This window comes from Tamandua tetradactyla, chromosome 8 (genome assembly GCF_023851605.1).
Source record: "Tamandua tetradactyla isolate mTamTet1 chromosome 8, mTamTet1.pri, whole genome shotgun sequence".
Lineage (NCBI taxonomy): Eukaryota > Metazoa > Chordata > Mammalia > Pilosa > Myrmecophagidae > Tamandua > Tamandua tetradactyla.
Genome location: NC_135334.1, coordinates 108,535,554 through 108,561,582, shown reverse-complemented (window position 1 = coordinate 108,561,582; position 26,029 = coordinate 108,535,554). Strand labels below are relative to the sequence as shown.

General features: G+C 38.2%; 1 protein-coding gene across 1 annotated transcript in view; it reads left to right on the top strand.

Moving 5' to 3' along the window:
• LOC143644835 (uncharacterized) overlaps positions 1–24,962 on the top strand; it is a 41,730-nt gene extending 16,768 nt beyond the window's left edge. Inside the window, exons 2-3 of the mRNA XM_077114334.1 lie at positions 21,181–21,260; positions 23,862–24,962. Coding sequence (XP_076970449.1) covers positions 21,181–21,260; positions 23,862–23,953 — 172 coding nt within the window. The 3' untranslated portion in view covers positions 23,954–24,962. The remainder of the gene's footprint in view (positions 1–21,180; positions 21,261–23,861) is intronic.
• Positions 24,963–26,029: the final 1,067 nt, after the last annotated feature.

Genomic DNA, 26,029 nt, shown 5'->3' with positions numbered 1-26,029 from the left:
TCACGAGGTTGGGTTAAACACTGGGAATTTATTAGCTCATAGCTTGAGGCTGGGAAAAGTTCAAATCAAGCCATCATTGAGGCGATGCTTTCTTCCTGAAGATGGCTTTCTGGAGCTGGCTGCCAGCAATCCTGGGCTCCTCTGTCACATGGCAAGGCGCATGGTGGCATCTGCTGGTCTCTTCCTTCTCTTCCCGGTTTCTTGGATTTCAGCTTCCTGCTTCCTGCGCTTTCTCTCTCTGGGTCTGAATTGCATTCTCTTATAAAGGACTCCAGAAGAGTATTAAGAACCACCCTGAACAAGGTGGGACACATCTCAACTGAAGTAACCTCATCAAAAGGTTCTACTTATAATGGGTTCACACCCACAGGAATGGATTGGATTTAAGAACCTATTTTTCTGGGGTATATACAGTTTCAAACCACAACAATGATTATTTACTAAATCACATGATGCCCACTGTCATTCTGCTCCCTCCAAAAACCTCACGTGATGAGGTAGAATAGGCAGAGGTAAGAGGAAAACATTTTACCAGGTAGAAAATTTTATTTCATAACTGGTTGTGCTATGCAAGCCATCCTTCCAGAAGCAACGCTTATAAACAGGTTGGGGCATTTTGGCAGTTGCAAAATCAAGAATTTCTTGGTAACATATATGAGTAAGCCTCATTACAGAAATATCTTGGCTCAGTCTCCCAAGTGCTTTTCCTTTCTCAGGTATTTGTTAGATAAAAACAGACCCTAGGTATATTAAACTATTTTTTAAAGTTCCTTCTTGAATGCTAGTTTGAATTTATTTCCCCTCCTTTGAATAATATCCTGCTAACTTTAATAGTTCCATAAATATATCACATTTAAAATTTTATGTCCATCTGTATTTTATTTGGTAGATTATGATGACAAGGTCTATTTATATGTTAGTAGGAGTGGCAGAAACCTCAATGTTGGGAAAATATTATTAGAGAGTGATACAATAGTTTAATAAGGAATGCATTAGCTTCTTCTTGGGATTATTTAATTTATTAAATGTTCTCCAAATTTTTTAAGTTATCCTTAAGGCTTTTAAGTAGGATTAAAACTACCTTTAAGATAAAATTTTGACATGCATTCATTGAGTTCTTAGCATGTGCTAAGCACACAGTCATCACCTCTTTGGGCTAGTAATCTAGTTAAGAAGGCAAGATTTATAAATAGGAAACTATTAACAAAAATGCAATAGTATATGAAATATGCTAACTTATGAGGCATAGAGGCATAGTCTCAAAGAACTATAGGTTAGAAACTACTTTTTAGTATCAAAGTTGGAATGAGAATCTCTTGTATCAAGGTGTGCAGCAGATAGTGGGATGCAAATATGAGGGGCTCTACCCTGCCAAGGGTGTGGTATAATAGGGAGAGAATATGATTTTGGCATGTGGCTGACCTGAGTGCTGGTCCAGGCTCTGATAGCTCCTAGCCATGTGACCTGGGGCTAATTTCATAACCTCATCTATGAAATACAACTATGAATAGTACCAACCATGACTCTTACAAAATAAGTTAAATATGTCAGCATCTTCGTATTTCATTTCACATCTTACCATCTATCCAAGAAAGGATTTTTAGCCCTCTTGGGATATTTTCCTAAAAGTTCTCTCAATAGGGGAAAGCCAAACATTTTCCTGTTGAAATTTAGAATTATACCTTTGGATGATAAGAGCATGCAGCAGCAGTTATGATTGGATAGGAAGGGTGATGAAACTCAAAACTCAAGCAGTGTTGTTAAGACTTGATGTGAAAAGCAACAGAAGACAGGAAACCATGATAGGTCTTAAACGGGGGAGTCTCTAGATAACAATAATGGAAAGCAGAGAATGTGGGGGCAAAGGAATGAAAAGGAAAAATCAGATATGATTTTTAAAAATTCCATTTTGTCCTCTTATATTAAATGTAGTACATGCCCATTGCAGAAAACTGGGAAGTACAAAAACATAAAGAAGAAAATAATCACCAAAGCCCTGCACTCTAAGATAAACACATTGTTTATGTCCTGCCCTATTTCTTTTCAGTCCTTCCATAGTCATTACCCCTAATAGATTTGGGGAGAAGAATACTAAAGTAAAGATGATTTAAGGCTTTTGGTTTCATCTCCTCTGAGAAGACTTCTAGGATTCCCATGCAGGATTCATCTTCTGTGCTCAAAGTATTTTGTAAGTGTGTAGAAGGGACCAGAAATAATTTTAAACCAAACAAAATTAATGCCAATTATTGAGGAAACAGAGGTACAGATGGGTTAGATATTTCCAAGTTCATGCATCTAGGAAGTAGTGGAGCCGGGACTCAAACACATACAATCTGGTGCCCAACTCTGTGCTCTTAACCATTGCACTCTGATGTCTCTTGATAAGGGACCATGCTGTCTACAGTCACATGGGATGGGGGTTCTGACAATGCCCATTGAGAATTTGAGGGAAAGAGGACCTGCAAATCTGGAGAACGTGGAGACTTCCCTCTGAGCACTTGCCAGGCAATTTTTGTTTAAGCAGGTCTCCCACCATGCTGATTTCTTCATGGACAGGAATTGTGCCTTATTCCCTCCCTCTCGCATTCTTATTGCTGACCTCGGTGTCTGGCACATAGTAATCACTCAAGAAACACATTTAACCAAAATCACACACAGGACACACCAGCAATGACACCAGGGCATTGAATCTGGATTACTGAGACAAAGTAACTATTGAGAGATACCTAACACTTTGGTTGGAAGATCATTGCAGCTTTAAAAACATGTTATCGTTTTGATCAATTTTTATTGTTTCATCTTTATCCTTAATAAAAATCTGCATCAGGAGAAGGACTGAATTGTGCTTGTAATTTTCTCTCCAGGGCCAAGGTACAATAGAGTAGGAACTATCTGAGATTCATAGCCTTGGATAATATGATGATATTTGAGAACAGGTAATAGGAGCAATCTACGAACTTGAGAGGATTTATGGCATGTTTAAATCTTGTGTCTAGCCCTAAATACATAACAAAACACAGTGAGACATTCAAGTAAAATTCACATAGAATGCAAGGTGCATGGGATAGAAAGCTAGTGACCTTACACCTGAACTTGCGATCTTGAACTCCCTACTCATAAGTCCATGAGGAAGTTTGGAATATAGGGTTAGAGTCCAGTGAACTGCAGCTAAAGACATTTGACTGCATATAACATAAAATGCCCTTGAATGATCTTAGTTTAATATTGTTGCTATTATGTTGGTAGGTTTAAGCCAAGAGTTAAAAGCAAGTTTTTACCTCAAAACCAAAATACAAATCTGAAAAAATTCCAACACAGAAGTGGAGAGAATAATACAAGGAATTCATCTAACCATCATTCAGTTTCAAAAGTTAATCTATGTCCAATTTTGTTTCCTCCTTTTGCTCTCACCCCATCCCAGATTATTATTTTTCAAATTTTCATAATAGCTTTATTGGTAATAGCTACAAATGTCCATTTGTAGAAGTTTGAATATACAAATTATAGTATATAATAGAATATTATTCACCAATAACATAGATAAATCTCCTATCATTATACTTTGCAAAAAAAAGCCAGACACAAAAGAGTACATTATGTATGATTCCATTGATATAGAATTCTACAAGGGGCAAAGCTAATCAACGGTCAAAGAAGTATGAGTAGCTGTGATGGTAGGGGACTGACTGGGAAGTGACATGTGGGAAGTTCATGGGAAAATGAAATGTTCTATATCAATTCCCATAAGCCAAGGCCACCAGGAACGTACCTGTAGTTGACCTTAGTTAGGTTTATTGGTCATAGCAGTGAGGAAGAACACACACCATGGAGAAGCAAAGGGTGTCTCAGGGAGAGGGTATCAAGAATAACTTATAGAACATGGACTCGTGGTAGGTGATTTGGGGAAGGGTTCAAGGAAGTGAGGCTTTGCTCTGGATTGGATGCTCTCAGGAAATGGAGAATTCCATGACTATCTTAATAAATCTTTACTAGAAGAGGGGGTGGGGAAGGTACCTGGACAAAGCTGTGACTGATAGAGAAGCCGCAGTCACTCATATTAGCTGGGAGAGGCAGATGTTTTATATTTTAGTGGTTTAGTGAACTTGTTTTTGTCTGTGCTCAGACAAGGTTATGAAATGGTCTTGATTTTTTATCTCATTTCACAGTCGCAAAGTGACTTTGTCTGATGTTGATGTTTGGTGACATTATTTATGTCCAACAGAATAGTACGGCCTCGCTCAGAGAACTGGGCCATCTTCTCACCTTCTGGGGCCTGGCTGTAAGTGTCAGGACAGTTCCTGAAAATCAGAGGCTGCTTTTCTCCACCTCAGGGTGGGAGTAACATGGGTATGGCTATTTTTCAAAAAGGGTGAGTTAACATCCCAGGTTATTTTGAAATAAATTTCAAACACCCTATTATTTACCTATGAATATTTCATTATATAATTCTAAATGATAAGGATTCTTTTTTTTAACTTACCATACCTTAAAAAAATGATCATAATTCCTTAACATCATCAAATATCTAGTTAGAGTTCAATGTTCCATGATTGTTTTTTGAAGGTTGTGTGAATGATTTATTTATTGGGATTGATATTCGATTACATCTCTTTTAATCTGTAAGTTCCCTCTCCGTCTCTTTCTTTTCCTTTGCGATTTTGGTCCTGTGGAGTAGCTCGTAGTTTGGATTTTACAAATTTCATTTCCCTAGTTTTGTTTAACTTTTTCTCCCTCTCCTGAATTTCCTGTAAATTGGCTAATTAGATCTAGAGGCTTGATTAGATTTAAGTATAATTGTTTTGGTAGGATGTTTTATAAAGAATATCTAGGTGTATACTTCTATAGAAGGAGTCACGTATACCTGTTCACTTTCATTTTTGTGATTTTAGCAGCCATGGGTCATCATTATCTAGAGTCATTCATTCACTGGGTTGCACAATTCATGAATTCATCACCCTGTTTTTCTAATTCTACCATTCCTTGATTATTTATTGGCTGAAATAATTCCATAAAGAGAAACTTTCTCTCATTAACTCCTTGATTACTCTGGGAAACAGTCCCTATAAGGAACACAGGATTAATGCTTGATTCTTTCCTTTATTTACCATAGTTCAAAATAATGATTTGATTCTCTAGTATCCTCCAAAAGATGATAAAGGGAGGTGCTTTTTAAGTATCAGTTTGAACTCATGGATTTAAATACATTTGATTTATTTCAATCCATTGTGATTACTGGCCAGTGGCAGCTTTTGCAAGTTGTCTCTTGAGTCCTTTTAAGAGGCCACAGGAAAATTTGAGGGTGTCCTCACTCTCATAGGAAAAAATGATGATTCAGGCTTATCCTGTAGACCTGGAATCAGCTAATTTTCTGAGGATCCCTAGGACATTTTAGAGGGAAATGGAATTTAGAAAGCACAATCTGAGAACTACGGGAAAGAGGACGTCTTTGAATTAAAAAAATATTTTCTAGATCGAAACATCAAGCCGTTGAGAGTTTAGAGTAGCATCCATTTATAGTAGCCCACAAGATTCTAAAGGGACGATACGTTTTACTCTTAGAGAGTTACTATTTTGAAAAAGCATTGTGTTCTTTGAATATCTAAGTTTAAAAAGAAAACATAGAAGGAAATAATATTATCATTAATTCACACTTAGGGCCTGTGGTAGGATGAATAAGATTCCCCCCCGCCCCCTGCCCCAAACCTGTTCATGCCCTAATCCCTGGAACCTGGAGTGTTACCTCGTATGACAAAAGGGTCTTTGAAGATCTGATGGAACTAAGAATTTTGAGACGGGAAGGTTATTATGGATTATAGAGAGGATAATCTCTATATCTCCTCACCCATCTCATTGCCAGCCCCACGTAATACCTATAAAGACAATCATAAGTGCTTTACAGGAAGAAGGCAGAGGGAGATTTGACTACAGTAGAGAAGGCAATGTGCTGAGAAAAGCAGAGACTGGAGTCCCACAGTCATGAGTCAAGGTATGTCAACAACCACCCAAAACTGGAAGAGGAGAACAAATTCTCACCTGGAGCTTCCATCACCCTGCAGACAGAAACCTTGGTTTTGGCCACTTAAGACCCAATTCAGACTTCTGGCATCTGGTACTGTAAGAGAATACATTTCTGTTGTTTTAGACAATGAAGTTTGTGGTTGGAAATGAATGTCGTGCCTTGTCCTAAAATGAGAGGGAGGAGGTAGAACGATATATTTTTGGAGTGCAACAGAAAATGAGAAATTAGAGGATTACTGGGATCTGGCAAAGGGCTTGTGTTTAAATAAAAGAACCAGTCAGGAGGGTAGTTGCTGAATTTCACCTCCCACATCTGTTTTACCAACTAGGCTTTATGCTGGAGGTAACTTGTTGGAAGCTCCACTGTAAGAAGTCTGCTAGCAGGTGGCCAAGTCAGATTTCAAGGAATGTGTGAAATACTCAGTAGCAATTGAGTGCTGATGGGATGGGATTTGGAAAACCCTCGATGTTACGTGGGGCTGGCCATGAGATGGGTGAGAAGTAAAAGCTTTTAGACTAACTGCTCTTGGTAACAACATTGATTGTTTTCAAGCAGTAAAAAAGCTTTCATCAGCAATAAGCAGTGAAATAATTCAAATATATATATATTGGGTGAAGAAAGAAGAAGTAATGGAATTGTGCAGAAGCTGAAACTATTACCTTTTTAATGGGGATTCAGAGGCTGGTGCAGCAACTTTATGCTCTGTGTGGTTTACACGGGAAAGTGGGACTCAGCCTGCTGACCTAACGCTTCGTAAACTCTTATCTCTGACTTATGGTTTCTAAGACAGACACAGTACACGCTAGCTGCATTGGCTTCATGCTTCAAAAGTTTAAATAAATAATCCTTCACTTCAATTCAGCAACTATCAGGGAAAATGATATTGTTTTTATTCATCCTGGCAAAGGGAGGCACTCCTGAAGGGCCCACGCTTCCAAGCAGAAAGAGAGCAGTTCTGCCAATGAAGCGTGCAGTGAGCTCCCAAGTCACCAACTTAACTTTTTATCACAAAGGAAAGATGAATGCCCCAATCTAAACTTTACTTGCCTGTTATTTTTCCTTTTTATGGTCAGTGGTTTCCCTAGAATCAGTATGTGAAAGACTTTTGATAACAATGTTTTCTTCTCCGGGATAACTGAAAGATTTTGATGTTGAGGTGAAAAAGTCAGAATACTTTGTTGGATGGGTTGTGCAATTCATGAGAGAGCAGAAAGTTCACACTGGTGTTGAGTAGCCTCAATGGGCCAGGGCAAGGTTACTGTACTTAGGAAGAAGAGAAATGAATGTCCTTTCAAAATTCCGCAAAGGCCCTTTCATAAAAGTATATCAATCCCCATTAGAAACACAACTTGAATGACTCTGACTTCCTTCTTTGGCATAATAACCATGAGAGTATGCCATGAATTAGACTTCAAAGAGCCAATAAATTTAACGAGTAGTTTTCAACCCTGAAGGCTCACTAGCTAGTATGTTTCACTGGAAGTACATCCATATTGAGAAAAAAAGAATCTCAATTCTAATCAAGAACACATACCCCATAAGCTTTTAGAGTCAGCTGTGTCCAAGACCTACCTTACCAATAGGCAGAGTGGGTGAAGGCTTGTGGCCGAAAAGAGGCTTCCTGCTGCCTAGGATGTTGGCATTCAAGATTCACAGCTTGCAGTTAAGACTCTCATCTGCAGATGCAGTGGGTGCTATCTCAGTCACACATGGCCAGATTATTTTTCTTTGGGATAATAGGAAGCAAGTTAAGATGCCTTGGGAAATAGGGAAAGGGTAAAGCCAAAAGATCAGGAAAAGGTACTGAAAGGAAGAGGAGGTAGGCTGAAACTGCAGGACTTCCTCCTCCTACAGCCTCTCATAAGATTGTCCTGAATTCTCCCTGATTTCAGGGGTTGCACACTCCAACGTCAATGGGACAGGTCGGTACCTAAAGTGAGTGATGTGGGCCTGGGGGTGGGGCGTGAAGAGGCTGACATCTCAGCTCTCCCCTCATTGCCACGCATGCCATCAGGTGCATATGTGGGCTGGGTCTTGCCAGATCTTCCGATTTTTCAAAAAAGCTGGAAACTCACATTTCTGTATGAAATCGTCTAATTTTTAAATATAAACAACAAATTCCAGTGTTCTTAAAACACTGTGCAGGCTAAACAAAATGTATCTTTAGGCTGAGTTCATCCCTTGGACCATCATTTTACAACCCTTGCATTAGCTTTGGAACAAATTTTACCTTTTTGAGATAATGTAGGTTATTGTTGAGAAAGGACAGGTTTTTCTTATATCTTTTAGATAGACTGTCCAAGGTAAGAGTAAAGAAGAAAAATAATCTTTTAAAAGGAAATGAAAAATGATACTATTTTAAGTATAAAAAGTTATTTTCAGCTGCAAAAATTGGAATGTATCTGGCAGAGTTTAGCCATAGGAAACAGAGTTAACTTAATCAGGAAAGTGGTAATCCAGAGGTCCCTGTTGATTTTAAAGACCCAGGACGGACCATATGATCTGGCAATCCCACTACTAGGTATATACTTAGAAGAACTGAAAGCAGGGACATGAACAGACATTTACCTGTTTGCAACTGGTCTTCCCAGTTGCTTTATTCCCCATCGCCAAGAGATGGAAACAACCCAGATGTCCATCAACCAATGAATGGATAATCAAAAGGTGGTATATACATGCAATGGAATACCAGGCAGCTGTAAGAAGAAATGAAGTCATGACACATGTAACTGCACGGATGACGCTTGAGGACATTACGTGAGTGAAATAAATCAAACACATAAAGGATAAATACTGTATACACTCACTAATGTACCTAGCAAACTCATGGTGTTAAGATCTAGAACCGAGGTCACCAGAAGATAGAATGAGGGCAGAGGGTGGGGAGCTGATGCTTAATTTGTTAAGAATATGTAATAAAGTTGATTGTAAACGTTTGGAAATGGATGGAGGTAATGGGAGCACACTAACAGCGATGACATGTGGGTGCATTTGTGGTTGAAAGGGAAAGTTTAGGGTCATGTATGTCACTAGAAGGAAAGCCAGAGAAGGAAGCATGAGACTGTATAACATAGTGAATCCTCTGAAGAGGGAAAATGTTCTAGAATTGATTATGGTGATGAATGCACAACTCTGAATATACTAGAAAACACTTGATGGTGTACTTTAGATGGATTGTGTGGTATGTGAATTTATCACAATAAAACTGCTTTGAAAAAAAAAAAAAAAGAACCCAGGTCTGGATCTGTATTCTGGGGGTCAGGAAGCCACCTGTACAGCCCTGAAACCGCCTTTCGACCTTCGTGAATTTAAAGACTGTCTCCTGCTAACCTGTTTTTGTAAATCCCAAGGTCTTCATAACTCTCACTCCCAACAACTTCAGCCAAAGTAGTGAAAAGACGGCCCCTTTCACCATTCCTTCCAGATCTCACACAGGTGCATCTAACTGAGGGAATCTAATTCACATCCAGAAATCTTAGCCTCCAGTCAGCTGGGAAATGTTCCATCCTTCCAGCTTCTGCAGTAATAAAAACGCCACTAGAGAAAGGTTCTCTGGATGCCGAGTGCCATCTGCCACGTCCACCACGTGAAAACAGAGTTGCCCAAATCAGGATAGAACAGAGATTTCTTTTGAGTTTGTCTGTTTAGTAACAGCTGAGTACAAGCCAATTTGTTCAAACTTACAAAACACACATCTAGTCTTCGTGCATATGCCCTTATATGAAATTTGCACTAGCCATGCACGTATAAAATACAATGTCAATAAAAATGTCATCTTCCTTTAAAAATTCTACCTGTGTAAAAATCCTTAGGCCAAGCTAAAGTGGCTGAATTTATCTCAATTTATGAAGCATCGGAAAGTGTTTTACTTCTTTAAAAAAAATTGGGGACACTGTTTTATTTCCACTGCTGTGTGCTCCGTAAGCTCCAATGGTGCCTGTAGTATACTTCCTGAAGGTTAGAAATGTGAGGCATCAGGGAATATCCATCCTGTTTTAAGACATATAGAAATATATCATGTTTCTGGTATCACATATATTTGGTAAGATGAAGTTTATAGTCTTAAAAGAATAATTTTCTCAAGTTGTTCCAGCAAAACTGAACTTAAATAAGCCATTATATAATAAATTGTCTCACATAACAATTGGTAGTGCTATAATTACAGTTCGTCCTGCATGAATTTTATCATTCTTTGCTAGGAAATTAGGTAGGTCCCTATAAGATTTTATGCAATTGGAGTTTCTCATTCAAAACTAAATGGGATACCAAAACTGGGAGAAAGAGAGAGAGTGAAGTGTTTAGAATCTTATGAAAATCCAGAGTTCAAAAGCCAGAAGGGGATCTTCAAATAGAAGGGGGAGTAACATATAGAAACAAGGAAGCGGAGCTGAAAATCAGAGACCTAAGGTGAGAATGTAAGTGAAGAGAGAATCTGGGGAAAGGCCCTAGGCAGGAGCCTAGGATGCTTTTGCTATTTGTGTCTTCTTTTCCTGATGAGCTAGGGGCTGTGCCTGGTGGACCAGGAGATTTAAAGAGCCTGGGTAGAAGGGTCACCCCTGGACAATCAACACCCCAATGTATTAATAAACATTTTTTTGTATGCTGTATGGCAGGGGTCACATTTCATTCTTTGTCCATGTGAGTATCGTGTTATTGGAGCACCATTTGTTGAATTTTGGTTGGTTGGTTTTTGTTCGTTTGCTTGTTTGTTTTGGGAAGTGCCTGGACCAGGAATCGAACCCGGATCTCCCACATGGCAGGCGAGAACTCTACCACTGAACTACCAATGTATTAAAAAACTTTTATAGATAAAGTCAGAAACTTAGTAAAGCTCTTATGTAAGAATAATCAACATTTTCTATTGTATTATCCATCCAAAAATATAGCAGTTTAGCATTTCAAGATGTAAATTTCAGAAGCCCTATATGTCGAACACTATGGCAGAGCAGATAACAACCTATTTGATGTGATTTATAGTTGGATGGCTGGCTTGAAAATCTCTATACTCCCAAAACATTCCTCCCATTTACCATTCTACCATTACAGACTCATTCCTTGTGTCAAATAAACAAGATTTTTACTATGCAAATAAACCACACTGAATATTATCAGTAATTAACAGTTTGGGTGTTGTTTTTTTCTATAAAAAGGCCATTTGCATAGAGCTGGGCAGTTTTGAAGCATCATCTTGTAAGTATTCCAGATCACTTTTCTAACATCCATGGGGTGGGGAGAGGGCAGGTGTCAGTGGGGAAATAAGAGCTTTGATGGAGAGATATGGGAGGACTAATTTGGGAGCATAGGGCACGGTCAGAGGTGACAGCTTGAGTGGAGAGACACATCAGAGGGCTCCAGGCGTCAGGGGCACTCAGGGCAACAGGGGCCTGAGAACCCCAGGAGAGAGGGAGGGCACTGCCAACAACAGCAAGTCCCCAGATTTCCCTACTTGAGGGTTTTATATCCGTCCATCTCAGCGCAAGGTTCTCGCTGCTGCTGTTTGCTGCTCGGCTGTATGACTTTGAGTGCAATTCCTGCTGTTTTCACAGGCAAAACTCAGCATGTATTGCTCTCCAGGGTTAAAAACCTGGGTACTAACTTTGTTGTGGAAAACTATGGTGGGGGCTATTGATGGCTATTGAGTTATAGCTTTAATTCAATAGTTTACCTATTTATAGCTGGAACATAATAGCCATTTTTGGGTATTCTCTCGGTATTTTGGTAAGTGTCACATCCTCTAAGTACTAACATTGGCAGGCATTTTTGTGGTCCTTTGGTAGTGAAGAGTCAAATAAAAAACTCTATTTTTAAGGTACTATGAGCTTTAATAATGTATGCAACTATTTAAATGGTGGAATGGAAAAAAATAAAAGGCTATCTATATTAAACAAACAGACAAACCATAACAACCCTGAGCAGCAATTTTCAGTTCAGTGGGCTTTGTGTCTGTGTGTGTGCGCACTGTGGCTTCAAATGAATCTCCAAGTAAACACTACTTGGTATCGTTAATAAAATGAAGTGTGTGTGTTGCATATTGGTTGGGTGGTGCTGAGAGTTTCTAGAGCAGAGCTGAAGAGTTTGGGTCACATTCTTTCCATGACATTTTAATGAGCGGTTTAGGGAGTGTGGCTGGTGTGGTGGTAGTAAGTGGGGACAAGCGGTGAAGATCAGCTCACTACTCATTTTCTCTGACTGCAGAATTTAATATCTTACTTTGCTGGCACTGTCAACACACATGGTCAGAGATGGCATATTGGATATAATAGCTTAGGTATTTTTTAATAACAGATTATTTATAGAACTTAGATTAATAGTTTTAATGAAATATCTTTTCCTAATTTTTTATAAGGGTCATGTGCTATTCATACTATATTTATATTTTTATCAAAATGCAATTCACATGCTATAAAATTCCACCCTTACAAAGGGTACAATTCAGTGAGTTTTAATATATTCCCAAAGTTGTGTAGCCATCACCACTATCTAATTTCAGAACATTTCCACCATCCCCAAAGAAACTCCAAATTCATTATCAGTTACTCCCAAACGTATTTATATTTAGTTGACATATATATATAAAAAGCTAGAGAGAGCTTATCCAGAATATGTCATCTATGAGGAACGGAGGCTTAAACTGTACCCTTAGCATGGTTTGGGGGTGCCATCTTCACAGAGGAGCCAGCATGTCCCGGGCCCTCCACCCAGATGTTCGCCTGCTTCATTTGTGTCACCTGCACACAAAAGCCCGCTACCTGCAGAGCCAAGGAGAGCAGTGTGCACAGCGAACTATTAAAAGAGTGAGAACTTCATTTGACACCACTCCCTTTCAAAAAAAAATATTCCCTATAGTTTATTTTACTAGTTAATGATATTAGAAATTTAATAGACCGCTTGAAAAGTTGTGGGCAAGATTTTGGAAATTGTCATTAAGAGAAGTAATATAGTATCTGACGTGGATACTGTTTTTCTAAACCAACCCTAACTACTGTTACAAATGATCATTTGTGACCCCATGTAATATTTAATTCATAGATATGAAAGTACTTTGTAAACCATTGCTTATCTATTTTTTTAGGGGGACTGAATAAAACCCTAACATGAAAGATATTGTGCAATAAACTAACAGTGTATCTTCTTAGCAAGGGCTGCAATTTGTCACGCAGTTCACAGTGGATACCGATAGTTATATACTTTACAAGGTAGTTGACAATAGAATAAAATACCAGTAACTAGTAATCTAAAAAGAGTAATTAAATTATTGCCAAACTAAGCAACAGAATTTTAGAGGATTGACTTTGTACAGCTGAATGTAAAAAAGGATATGCAATTTTAATCTCGAATATGTCCTTTTTTACATACACTAAGAAAAAGGTTTATTTGTTTGAGCTTGCATTCACGATGGTAGCCAGTGGCTAATTAATGAGCTCTTCCATTTCTAGAAGTATTTCATAGATTTTAGAGGTGGCTACAAATTCTTTGACACTTAGTTCTCCCTTTTAGAGTTGTGGTTTATGGCCCCTCTCTGTGAATATGGGCAGGCTTTGACCAATGGCATGGAGGGAAGTGATGCTATGTGACCTCTGAAGCTGGGTTATAAAAGACTTGTTCACTGGAACACCCACTCTTCTAAGAAGTCTAGCCCCTCAGGCTGCCGTGCTGGAGAAACGTTAGGAAGGCATTTAGATCTGCAGACCCAGCTGAGCCTATTCTCAGGGCCATCCCTGTCAACGTACCTGTAATGGTCAGGCTCTGGTGTCAACTTGGCCAAATGATGATGCCCAGTTGACTGGTCAGGCAAGTGCTGGCCTGGCTATTGCTGAAAGGATATTTCTTAGCGGGGTGATAAAATCATCAGTCAGTTGATTGCATCTGTGGCTGATTATATCTTCCATCAACAATGCGCACCTCTCACAATGAGATAATGCAGTTAACCAAAGTCTTTTAAGGAAGAAGAGAGACTCTGTCACTGCTTCTTCAACCAGCAAGCCTCTCCTGTGGAGTTCATCCAGACCTTTCATCAGAGCCGCCAGCCTCACAACCTGTCCTATGGATTTTGGACTCTTCCATTCCTATGCTTGCATGAGACACCTTTATAAATCCCATATTGACAGATCTCTCCTGTTGGTTCTGTTTCTCTAAAGAACCCTGACTAACACAGTACCATACCCATGAGTGCAGCTATCTTGGACCCTACAGGTGAGCCCATCCGCCAGCTGAATGCCCTCAGGTGACTTCTGTTGGCACCACATACAACAGCCTAACCCCGCTCAAAATCCTGACCTATAAAGTTGTGAGATATCATAAAATGAGCTATTATTTTAAGCCACTAAGTTTGGAGACAGTTTGTTAGGCAGCAATAAGATGGAGGGTGAGCTGTCTGAGACAGTGTTGGCCACTTGGGTTGATTGTGCTGGCTAAACTGACACCCTTTCCTCTCTCGTAGCTCTAAATGTTCCTCCAAGGGAGACCTGGCTACAGACAACATTTTGAGTCTAGCCTGCTCTTCCTTCCCTTGCCCCCTGCCCCATTCTCCATCTTTTTGTTTGTTTTGTTGTTGCTGCTGGAGACCTTTGAATTTATGCCAGAAGTTAATTGTTTGGGTTCCTGGATAGTTCAAATGATCTGTCCTAAGGCTTAGAGCATGCAAATGGATTTGGGCATTTTATACAACAACAATTTCTTGATATATTTAAAAATTCCTTATACTTATATTTATCTTCTGTAACATGGCCATTCTTGAAGTCTTTCTTTATCAAACTGGATATTCATCTCCAAAGTGATGTAGAAAATTGAGGAAATTACCCTTGATCTCTACTCTCGAAAAATACGGAAAAAAAAAGGAAGCAAGGAGATATCAGAAATTTGAAGTATCAGTTTTCCACTTTTCTAAATTAGAATAGGAGAAAAGAAGGAAAATCCATGAAAACCAGTCCACAACTATAGATTCTAGCTGGCCAATTATGTTTTAAACTTGGGGAAATTTCTGTTCTTATCTTTGGCTGAAGGTTTAAGAATCATACGACCCTAGTCACTGATAACGTATGAATGGTATAGGAATGAGTTGATATGAGAGAAAGAAGTCTCCTGGGTTAGTGGTTAAAGCATTAGGCTATTTTGGAAACGTCTGATGAATTCACATTTCCTCCCATTCTTCCTTGAAAACACATCTATGTTTGAGAGAGTTGGTGAACATCTTATCAGAGGCATAACTCATTATCTTTTTTTCTTCTTTTAAAAGTACAGTCATGAGTTTCTGAATGATGGTTGATGAATGAAAGAAAAGTTTGTGTAAGCTCAGGAGCTGTCCAACTGTAGGAGGGGAGGGGTCAAAGTAATTGGAATAAAGGAGGGGACAGGGAGGAGATAGCATGAAAATGAATAAAATAAATTTTCTTTTGACACAAGACAAGGATATGTTCAACCTCACACTTCCTGCTAATCAATTGTTAGATTTCTTTTTCTTCCCTGGGTTGCATTTCCTGAAGAATGACAATATATGTGGTTTCCAAACTTTTGGAACTTTTCTGATCAGGATTTTGGGTCAATTCCAGACTCTCCATTGACTGTATAAGAATCCCATTGGAAGCCCAAGATATGATATTTAAAGTTTGAAGGAACTTTGAAGTCATCTTGTCCTTGCTACTCAAAGTGTGTTTCAAGGACCAGTATCATTGGCATCACCTCAGAGCTAGTTAGAGGTGCAGAATTTCCAGCCCTGCACCAGACTTACCAATTCAGAATTTGTCTTTTGAGCAAGTGATTTGTGTACATGTGAAAGCACGTGAGGCATTTACCTAGTCCATCTCCTACCCCATACAGAAACTGGATGGAATGAATGTCAGAACATTCTAAAGAGGATAAAATAAAAACATTATAAATCCATGTAAAGAGAATTTAAAGTCCTATTTTAAGTAGGAAAACAATATTATAAACCAAAACAATCGAACAACAACCACAGGAAAAAAGTGGGAAATCAAAGAAAATGAATGCAAAAGCTTTAATGGGAAGAATTAAGAATATCATCAAGAAAACAACTGGGACGAAGGTGTTATGGTAAAGGGAAGCTTGGAACCTCCGGTCCAGGGGAGCAGAATACTCAGTGATCCCCCGTGAGTACTTCTCTGATGATTTTCAAACAACCCTGGCCTCATGGATTTCTTTGTGGAGATTCCTAACCTGTCACAGGCCAGGAAGCCTGCTAGAGAAGGCTTTGACTGCGCTGAAGCATTTGTTTTATTTGTTGCAGCACAATTTTGTTTGCAGTGAGCAAAGAATGTTTGGGGGATGTTGTGACAGGTGTTTTTCTTAATCTTTTTTCTTTAGGAGAACTGCCCAGTTCAGAGGAAATGAGCACACTTTTATTTAAATTTCCTGAGATTAGAGGAAGAACATATTGCCAAACAATGTCTCTTTACTTCAAAACCCCTCCCCATAAATTATTTGAGGATATCTTATTAAAAGTCTGTAAAATTTCCTAAGCACGGTTGATTGCAGTTCAGACCGTCATAGCTTTGGTGCTTTCCCTGAAATACCACAGCTGTCGGGAAGAAATATATTTTGAGACAAAAGGTTTTGTTTTCCCAGCAATAAATTATTTTAGTGATATCTCAAGACAGATAAAACTTTCACTTATGTTTGAGTGAAAGAAGATTCTACTGATAACTTGTTAAAAAAATCTATAAAAAGAATATGAGAATGTAGATGTAGATATTAAAATCTGACTTCCTTTAAGTTCAGCAAAGCAAATATTTGTAAAGTCAGTGAAGACTATTATTATGGATAGTGAAATGATTTACTGGAAAACATGGAAATGACATTCAATATGTCCACATCTAGCACAACCTCAAGTTGGTATTTTCAACTTTAACCTTGGAACCATTAAGAAAAAAAAAACTTACCTCTTAGTAATGTTTTATGTAAATCGCTAAATGAAGAACCTACTTAGAGCTATGTGGACCCTGGGTGAGCTAGGAAATGCCTTGTCTGTAGTGCTGATGTAATAATTTATTGATCTCAAAGTAGATTAGCTCTTTAAGTGCAGTTGCTCTCTCTATCCCTAATGGGGTAACCCCATAGCTTCCTCTCCACCCTCAACTCACCTAATCCCTAAAAACCAGGATCTTCCTAGCCATAGTTATAAGAAAATGTGTTTTATCATTCATTCTGAGAGCTGCAAATATTCTTTTGCCCACTGAGAGTAAATGATGAATACCAAGCAAGCTGCTCAAGTCTTCTGTTTTTATTTACTTCCTATTTACCTTTTGGGGGAATGTTGAGCTCATAAAACATTCTGTAGGCCAGTAGAACTTTTTTTGCCTTTGTTTTCAAGGCGCGTGTAAAGCTACTGAGAAAAAGCTTGTTATGTCTTCACCATTATCAGAGCAACATTAGTTAAGAAAGACCCAATCCAGTTGCTGACAGTAATTCTGGTGAATTCTAGTAAATACAGGCCTTTGATAGTAAATGGATAAGTTTGGGGGTGCATGTGGGTTCTAGTTTGCTAGCTGCACGTGGGTTCTAGTTTGCTAGCTGCTGGAATGCAATATACCAGAAATGGAACGGCTTTTAAAAAGGGGAATGCATTAAGTTGCAAAGTTACAATTCTGAGGCCATGAGCATGTCCAAATTAAAGCAAGGCTATGAAAATGTCCAAATTAAGGCACCAGCAAGAGGTTACCTTCACTCAAGAAAGGCCAGTAATGTTCAGGGTTTCTCTCTCAACTGGAAAGGCACTTGGCAAACATGTCTGTTAGCTTTCTCTCTAGGCTTCTTATTTCATGAAGCTACCCCAGGGGCATTTTCCTTCAGCATCTCCAAAGGTCTCTGGCTGTGTGGTCTCTAAAACTTTTCCCAAAATGGGCTCCTCTTAAAGGGGTGTAAGCAAACCCATCTTGAATGGGTGGAGACACATCTCCATGGAAACTATCCAAATAAAATTTGCCATCCACACTTGGGTGGGTCACATCTCCATGGACACAATCAAAAAGCTCCCACCCAGCAATATTAGAGGATTAGAGAACTTGACTTTTCTGAGGTACACAACAGATTCAAACTGGCACAGTGGGTGAGACTTCACATAACTCAATGATGATGTAACTTATCAACCAACCTTGATGATAATAGAAAAATGGTACAAAATGCTAGCAAACATTGACAAAACAATAATAATTGAAAACGTGTGATAAAATAATCCTGACTATCCATTTATTTTGTGTTTGGAGATGATGAATAAGTTCTAGTCAACATACTGTTCATTTTTTTTCCCCAGAAACGAAAAAGTGAGGGGTCCTTGCAACTTTTTAAATTAAAAAATCTATATTTCAAAAATACATACTGCTCATTAGTAAGATAACAAAAATAAAAAGCAATATGACCCCTGGGTACTAGGGCATGTATGATTAGCAGTTTTGTGTTTGAACAACTTCATTTTGCCCAGAATGAAGGATCTATACGGAGTGCTTGCTGCCTCTCGCAGCCTGCAGTTGTTAAAAGAACATTAATCATTTAAACAAGGTCACAAGCAACAAAGGCCAATGAGGGTTCAAAGTTTACAGGTCCAGCCATTTATCAGGTAGAAATACGCTACATTTCAATATTTTGTAAGATATCCTCCTATGAAAAAGCTGTCCAGTCATTGTATAGCCTGGTAGAATGTTGGTTATTCCAGCAAACGAATGAATGAAGACAGTGAATCAAGAAACCCTTTATGAGTTCATATTTACTAGACCACCATGGCTTGAACATACATTTTTGATAGATTATTAGGTAGGAATGTTTTCCTTCCCCTGGCTAAGGCAAAGGACATATCAAAATTGCATCCACTTCTGATAAGCAGATTAGGAGAAATTGGTTAAGGCAATCACAGAATTGGTATCACTAAATGCCATGCAAAGCATGGTTTTCCACCAACATTTGTGAAACATTTTAAATCATTTTTATGGGAGAAGTGTAAAATTCTCCTTTATCTGTAAAATAATAGAAATAGGTAACAGAAGGGTTTATATGTAGCTTGGTTAATTGCATCGGCTTTGTTGTTCATCATTCAATAGTGCTTTAAAAATTAATAACACATATGGTACTTTTGACCTAAGCTTTATATTGAGCATTTTCTCCATATGCTGGTAGCTCCGCATTTGCCCTTTTCTCATTCATTTGAGATCCTGGCTCTCAGATGGCTAAAACTTTTTAGCCAGATTGAGAAGGAGCAATTGCTCCACTTCCCAATGCCTATACCTTGTGTTTAATCAGAGAAGAACCCTTTAGGCTTTGAGTTGACTGTGTAACAGCTTTATTGAGATGTATTTCACATACCATATGAGTCACCCATTTAAAGTGTACAATTCAGGGATTTTTAGTATACTTGCAGAGTTGTGCAGTCATCACCACAATCTTAGAATAGTTCATTGCCCCAAAAAGAAACCCCATATTTATTAGAAGTCACTCACCATTTTTCCCCAAACTCCTCAGCCCTACGACAATCATTAATCTACTTTATGCCTCTATAGATTTCCTTAGGCTGGATATTTAATGTAAATAGGGTAATATACTATGTGGTCTTTATTACCGGTGTCTTCTACTTTGTATAATATTTTCAGTGTCTATCCATGTTGTAGCATGTATCAGCCCTTCACTCCTTTCTATGGCTAAATAATAGTTCTTGTATGGATATACCACATTTTGTTTATCCTTTCTTCAGGTGGTATACAGCTGGGTTGTTTCCACTTTTTTGGCTATGGTGAATAGTGCCGCTATTAATATCTGCGCACAAGTTTTAGCATAGACATATGTTTAGGCCTGTCAACCTAGGAGTTGAATTTCTGGATCATATGGTAACTGTAAGCTTAACGTTTTGAGAAATTGTTTTCCAAAGCAACTGCATCCTTTTACATTGCCACCAGCCTTATATGAGGGTTCAATTTCTCCACATCTTCGCTACAACCTCTTTCTTTTTTATTGTAGACTGTCTGAGTTTATTTGCACCAGTATTTTGCAATTGTTACAATGTCAGAATTAGACTTTCTAGTCTTTAACAAGGATATAGTTACATTTATATAGCGCATTTAATTTTTCGAGAGTTTTCACTTCTTCCGTTATGCTACAAAGGATTGAAACCCTGCTTCTAACGGTGTAGCCACTGGTGAAAGCAGGATGAAGAGCCGTTTAGTCTCTGCATTCACTTTGTACCAGCTTTGTTGAGATGTATTCCACATACCCCACGATTCACCCATTTAAACTGTAAATTCAGTGATTTTTAGTAGTATCTTTGCAGCTTCTTGTAAATCTAGAATTATTTCAAAATAAAAAGTTTTCATTTTTTTAAAACCCACGTCCAGAGTTGTTTTTAAATTGCTCCCTCTCCTCCCCCATGAATCCCACTGGAACTCAGAAGTTTCTGTGGTAGCTATGACTATGGAGCTACAGGATGGGCCACTTAATAGGGTCATGATACAATGTCTAGTAAACGCAAACATTGTAAAGGGACTCAGACAATAACTCACCAAGGTTGTGTCAATATTGTGCCAACATTTGTCAAAAAAATAAGTAAATCCATTTTTTAAAATTATTATTTTTTTTGTATCCTATGTGGCGGAGTCACATTTCATTGTTTTTCCATGTTAGTATCCTGTTATTGCAGCACCATTTTGTTGAATTTTTGTTTGTTTGTTTTGCATGTTTGTTTGTTTGGGAAGCGTGTGGACGGGTTTCGAACCCAGGTCTCCCACATGGCAGGTGAGAATCCTACCACTGAACTACCCTTGCACCCCCAAGTTAATTCACTTTTGAAATTAGTCATACAAGATGCTTGGATACGAAGAAAGGATAGTTTTCATTGGCTGCACAATATTCCTTCCTATGAATGGATCCTAATTTATTTAAACATGCCTTAACTTTTGGAGTGTGTAGGCAGTTTCCAAGCTTCACTATGATAAACAATGTTGCAGTAACATTATAGTAATTTCTCCCATGCCAAATAAAGAATTGATAGACTGAATTTCCTATTGCTGGCTTTTGCTTCATGAAGATCCAGTCTGAGATTATCTCAAAACTGTGTAGAGTTGATGCAAAGCAGACCGAGCTTCACTTAACAAGGGGCTCATCTGAAAGACCCCTACGAGTCTGCTGCATGGGGACATTCCAAGAACTCAATTTATCTGTCTTAAAAGGTTAAGCTCTCGTGTTGACCCTGCCAAGATCCAGACCTGGGCTTTCAGGAAGGCTACATATTTCGAAGCTGCTGTTGGCCGTGAGTAGCATTGCCTTCATCATATACCAGTGTGATTTCTTTATCCCAATAACTGGAGGGCAAGGACTCTGTAATCCAACAGAAATCTCTCTTTCCATTTGAGATTATGCAGTAGAGATTTCTCTTTTACTTTCAAGGAAGTAGATTTAACCACAGTGGATATGGTTTGGAAAAAAAATCACATGATAGCAGAAATAACATCTGTAACACTCCAAAATATAAATGAAATATAAGAAGTAGCATACTGAAGTGGTGTGAGAACAGTTATGAGTTAGGAAAGCTTGGGTTGCATAGTGATCTTGTCACTTACTAGCTGTGTGACCTTGGATAAGTTACTAATTCTCTCTGATTGTCATTCTTTGTAATAAAACTAAAGAGTTTGATTAGATGATCTCTACAGACCTTTCCACCGTCAAAGTTCCATGCTCTCAAAAACAAAAATGTTATTTAAGTAGCAAGGGCATAGAACCTTCTGAAGAACGTGTATAATGCTCCTTTTAGTGTGTGTGCCAATTCTGATTTGTATATTTGTATGGATGTTATGTAATACTTAATGTTTGATCCTTTCCAGTTTATAAAGTACTTACACACATTCTGTCATTTAATCATTCCATAATTGTTATTCTCCCCATTTTACATATTAGAAACTTGAGGCTTGGAGAAACTATGTGACTTCCCTAAAGTCATACATACATCTATTAAGAGACAGAGTCCAGGGCCCAAATCCATGCCTTCTATGTCTGAAGTCCATGCTCTTTCTAACACATCACATTCCAACTTCTATTTTATAGCTCAGTGCATTGAGAAACCATAATAAGTGAATTTTAAGACCAATTTCCTAGGTATATGGGGGACAGGGAGAAACTTGGGTGTATATAGAACATTCCATTGTTGGTCAAAGCTGATACCACCTCCCTCAACTTCCCACCCCTCTCACTGGTTACCAGCATCTCTCCCTCTGTCCCACCAAGCCAAGTTCCTGAAAGTCACTTTCCCACTTCCCATTCACTGCTTGAACACAGCAGCCTGGCTTCTGCAACCACCTCTTCTTTTTCTAAGGCAATCTATAGTAGATGCTAGTTGGGGTGGCTCCCTATTCACAGCAATTCTCCTTCTTTAATACAGTTCCAACATGCTGGGAGAGGTTATGCTGGCTTTTCTGGGTGTGTCATCATATCCCACAGCTGAGCTGACTATTCAAGAGTAGGCACCTATCTGAGCTCAGAAGGGGATGTTTCAATGTTTTTGCTCTCATATCTACCAAGTATATTTTGAAAAACTATGCATCCCTTGCACATTTATACATGAACCACCAAAAAGTTTTATTATTAAGTTTATATAGTTGCAAAGGAAATAATTTCTGGTTTATGATAAATATTGTCTTTTTTTTTTTGTAAAACTGCTATAACTATTTTTTAAATGTATCCAATGGAATTTAAATACTTAAGTGATTTGATGCCCTTCATCATCTTTTTTAAAGTATGAATGAATCTACCTTCTTTAACAATCAGAAATTTTATATCATTCCTATTTCTCCTTGAAATTATGTTTTCATTCTACTTTCTCCACATAATTCCATCCTTATGTGAATTAGTTTAATCTTGAAAGTCTTTTATTGATCACGTATTTTTTTGTCACAAAAAAATGTAAGTAAACTGAAATTGAAAAAATATTTTAATTCTATGATCATAAGCCTCTAAGAGTTTAAATTCTTCTCCTGGATCTAGTTGTCATTACATTGCAGTACATAATTAACCAAAAAATTATAAATATATTAAAATTTTTGAAAAATAGTTATTAACCCTGAAAAGTCAAAGTTTAATGGGAAAGCAGTTCTTCAGGAGAAAGATGGATCTTTTAAAAATTGATTTATAGATCCATGCATGAATATTACTTATTGATAGAATGAGACATAATTTCTGCATGAATTCTACTTGAATTTTTCTTTTATATGTAAGCACTGAGAAATCTCACTCATAAATAGAAGAACAGATGTCTTATTAAGGCAATGCCACTTGATTCTTTGAGCTCATTCCAACTTACATGCTAAAAATAACAAGGATTGAGCATCAAAAATTACTTTTAATTTTCCTTTGGCTAAAACTAGATTATATCCTCCTTTAATTTTCTGAAAGTATTTGTAGTTCAGCCATTAGAATAATTTGTTTTCTCAGTTGCTGGGAAATAAAGCCTAAAGTTTTTTAAAAATTACCAAATGACTATTTTATCTATTTTCACTTAGATGTATCTTATTTAAGATACTATATTCCAAAAGGATTGGGAATATTTTTAAAAATTCTTTCACTATTCCTTTGTCAATGCAACTTTTTGCTAAAATTATTTTATATTTCCACATACTTTAAATATATTTTTATCAACTCCTTGGAGCTCTCATTCAATTTATGAAAATATCTACTATACAACTTAATTGGCAAAATCAGTCCTCACTCTTAAGATAGATGCATTTGATTTTTCTATATGGAAAGAGATCAGCTGTTTTATGGTCTATTTGGTTTCCTGTTATGTAGTGTATGCTTTATTTAATGACATCATAACGGACCCTGCTATTCAGTTAATGTTCACATTTCTCTGTCTTTACAGCTTCTTCTGTTCTCCTGGCATTTCTGAAGGTCAATTATGGCTTGGAAATTGAACATCAGAATGAATTCAGTTCATCTAAAAACTGTTTTTAAATCTATCTCATTCGTAAATTTTGTAACCATGTGGTTTATGTGGCTCAGTCAAAACTGGGTAAAGGCTTAGATGTGAAATAGAATTGCACTGATAATACATTGATATGACAGATTCTATCGATTACAAGACAACCAGCCTCAAATAATCAGAACAGTTATAATGAATTGGCATACAACAAACGCTTACTGAGTAAATGAATAATGGATGGGAAAATCCCAAACAGGTGTCTAAACTGTCGTTTGAAAAATTTCTAGGAAACTATATCTACTTTTGAAATTTCTCACAACTATTTCTAATTCTCCCCAACATAAAACTAACCACCACTTGCATTTATTAAGCCCTTACTGTATGTCAGCCCCTGTTCGCAGTGCTTTACATGTATTATTTCATTTAATTCTCACAATGGTATGGGGTTGCTGTGAAGGTTAAAAGTGGGTAAAGTTGTTACAGAAACATGGAAATCTGTAACATTATGCTAAAAGTTTTAGTTGATTTGTTTCTAAACATAATTGAGACTTGGAAACAGCATTATTTCCCAGTCTTCCAGAGTCCACGCTGGATATTTTTCACCAGCTTTCTGAGTTATGTTCCTCTTACTCTCAACAATCAGTTCAAATCCTTAGTGCGGAGGCTCAGAGCCCTTCCCGATAACCAAACTCTGCTCAGTTTTTTTTTGTTTGTTTGTTTTTTGGCACTTTGAAGTATTTGCTTTTATTCCTAACATAAATAGGCTTCATCCAAACACACTTAAACTGTTCAATTAAATCTTCTTTGCCTAAAATGGTTGTTCTCCACATCTATCTCTCAGTCTGCTCAGACTGGCGAGGATGCCTTCAGCCTCAGCCTGCATAGAGGGAATATTTGTGTCTACAAATAAATCATGGAGACTTTGGAAATTGGCTGGTAACTGCTCTTGGCAGTTTACATTTGTTGATATTTATTATTCAGACCTGGGTTATGTTACATCCTGTATTGATAGAGATCGTTACCCACAGAAAATTTAGCAAAACTGTGTGTGCTGGTTTGAAAGGGTATATGCCCCCTAAGAAAAGCCATGTTTTAATATGGATCCCATTTCTTAAAGGTAGAATAGTCTCTATTCAATGCTGTGTATTTGGGACTGTGATGGGATCATCTCCCTGGTTGATGAGATTTAGTTAAGAACGGTTGTTAAACTGGATTAGGGGATGACATGTCTCCACCCATCTGAGTGGGTCTTGATTAGTTTCTGAAGTCCTATAAAAGAGGAAACATTTTGGAGATTCAGAGAGACTCAGAGAGAGCAGAGAATGCTGCAGCACCACGAAGTGGAGAGTCCATTGGAGATGAAGAAGGAAAACGCCTCCCGGGGAGCTTCATGAAACCAGAAGCCAGGAGAGTAAGCTAGCAGATGATGCCATATTCGCCATGTGCCCTTCCAGATGAGAGAGAAGCCCTGACTGTGTTCGCCATGTGCCTTTCCAGATGAGAGAGAAACCCTGAACTTCATCGGCCTTCGTTTGAAAGGGTATATGCCCCCTAAGAAAAGCCATGTTTTAATATGGATCCCATTTCTTAAAGGTAGAATAGTCTCTATTCAATGCTGTGTATTTGGGACTGTGATGGGATCATCTCCCTGGTTGATGAGATTTAGTTAAGAACGGTTGTTAAACTGGATTAGGGGATGACATGTCTCCACCCATCTGAGTGGGTCTTGATTAGTTTCTGAAGTCCTATAAAAGAGGAAACATTTTGGAGAATGAGAGATTCAGAGAGAGCAGAGAATGCTGCAGCACCACGAAGCAGAGAGTCCACCAGCCAGCGACCTTTGGAGATGAAGAAGGAAAACGCCTCCCGGGGAGCTTCATGAAACAGGAAGCCAGGAGACAAAGCTAGCAGATGATACCGTATTCGCCACGTGCCTGTCCAGCCGAGAGAGGAGCCCTGACTGCGTTCGCCATGTGCCTTTCCAGATGAGAGAGAAACCCTGAACTTCATCGGCCTTCTTGAACCAAGGTATCTTTCCCCGGATGCCTTTGATTGGACATTTCTATAGACTTGTTTTAATTGGGACATTTTCTCGGCCTTAGATCTGT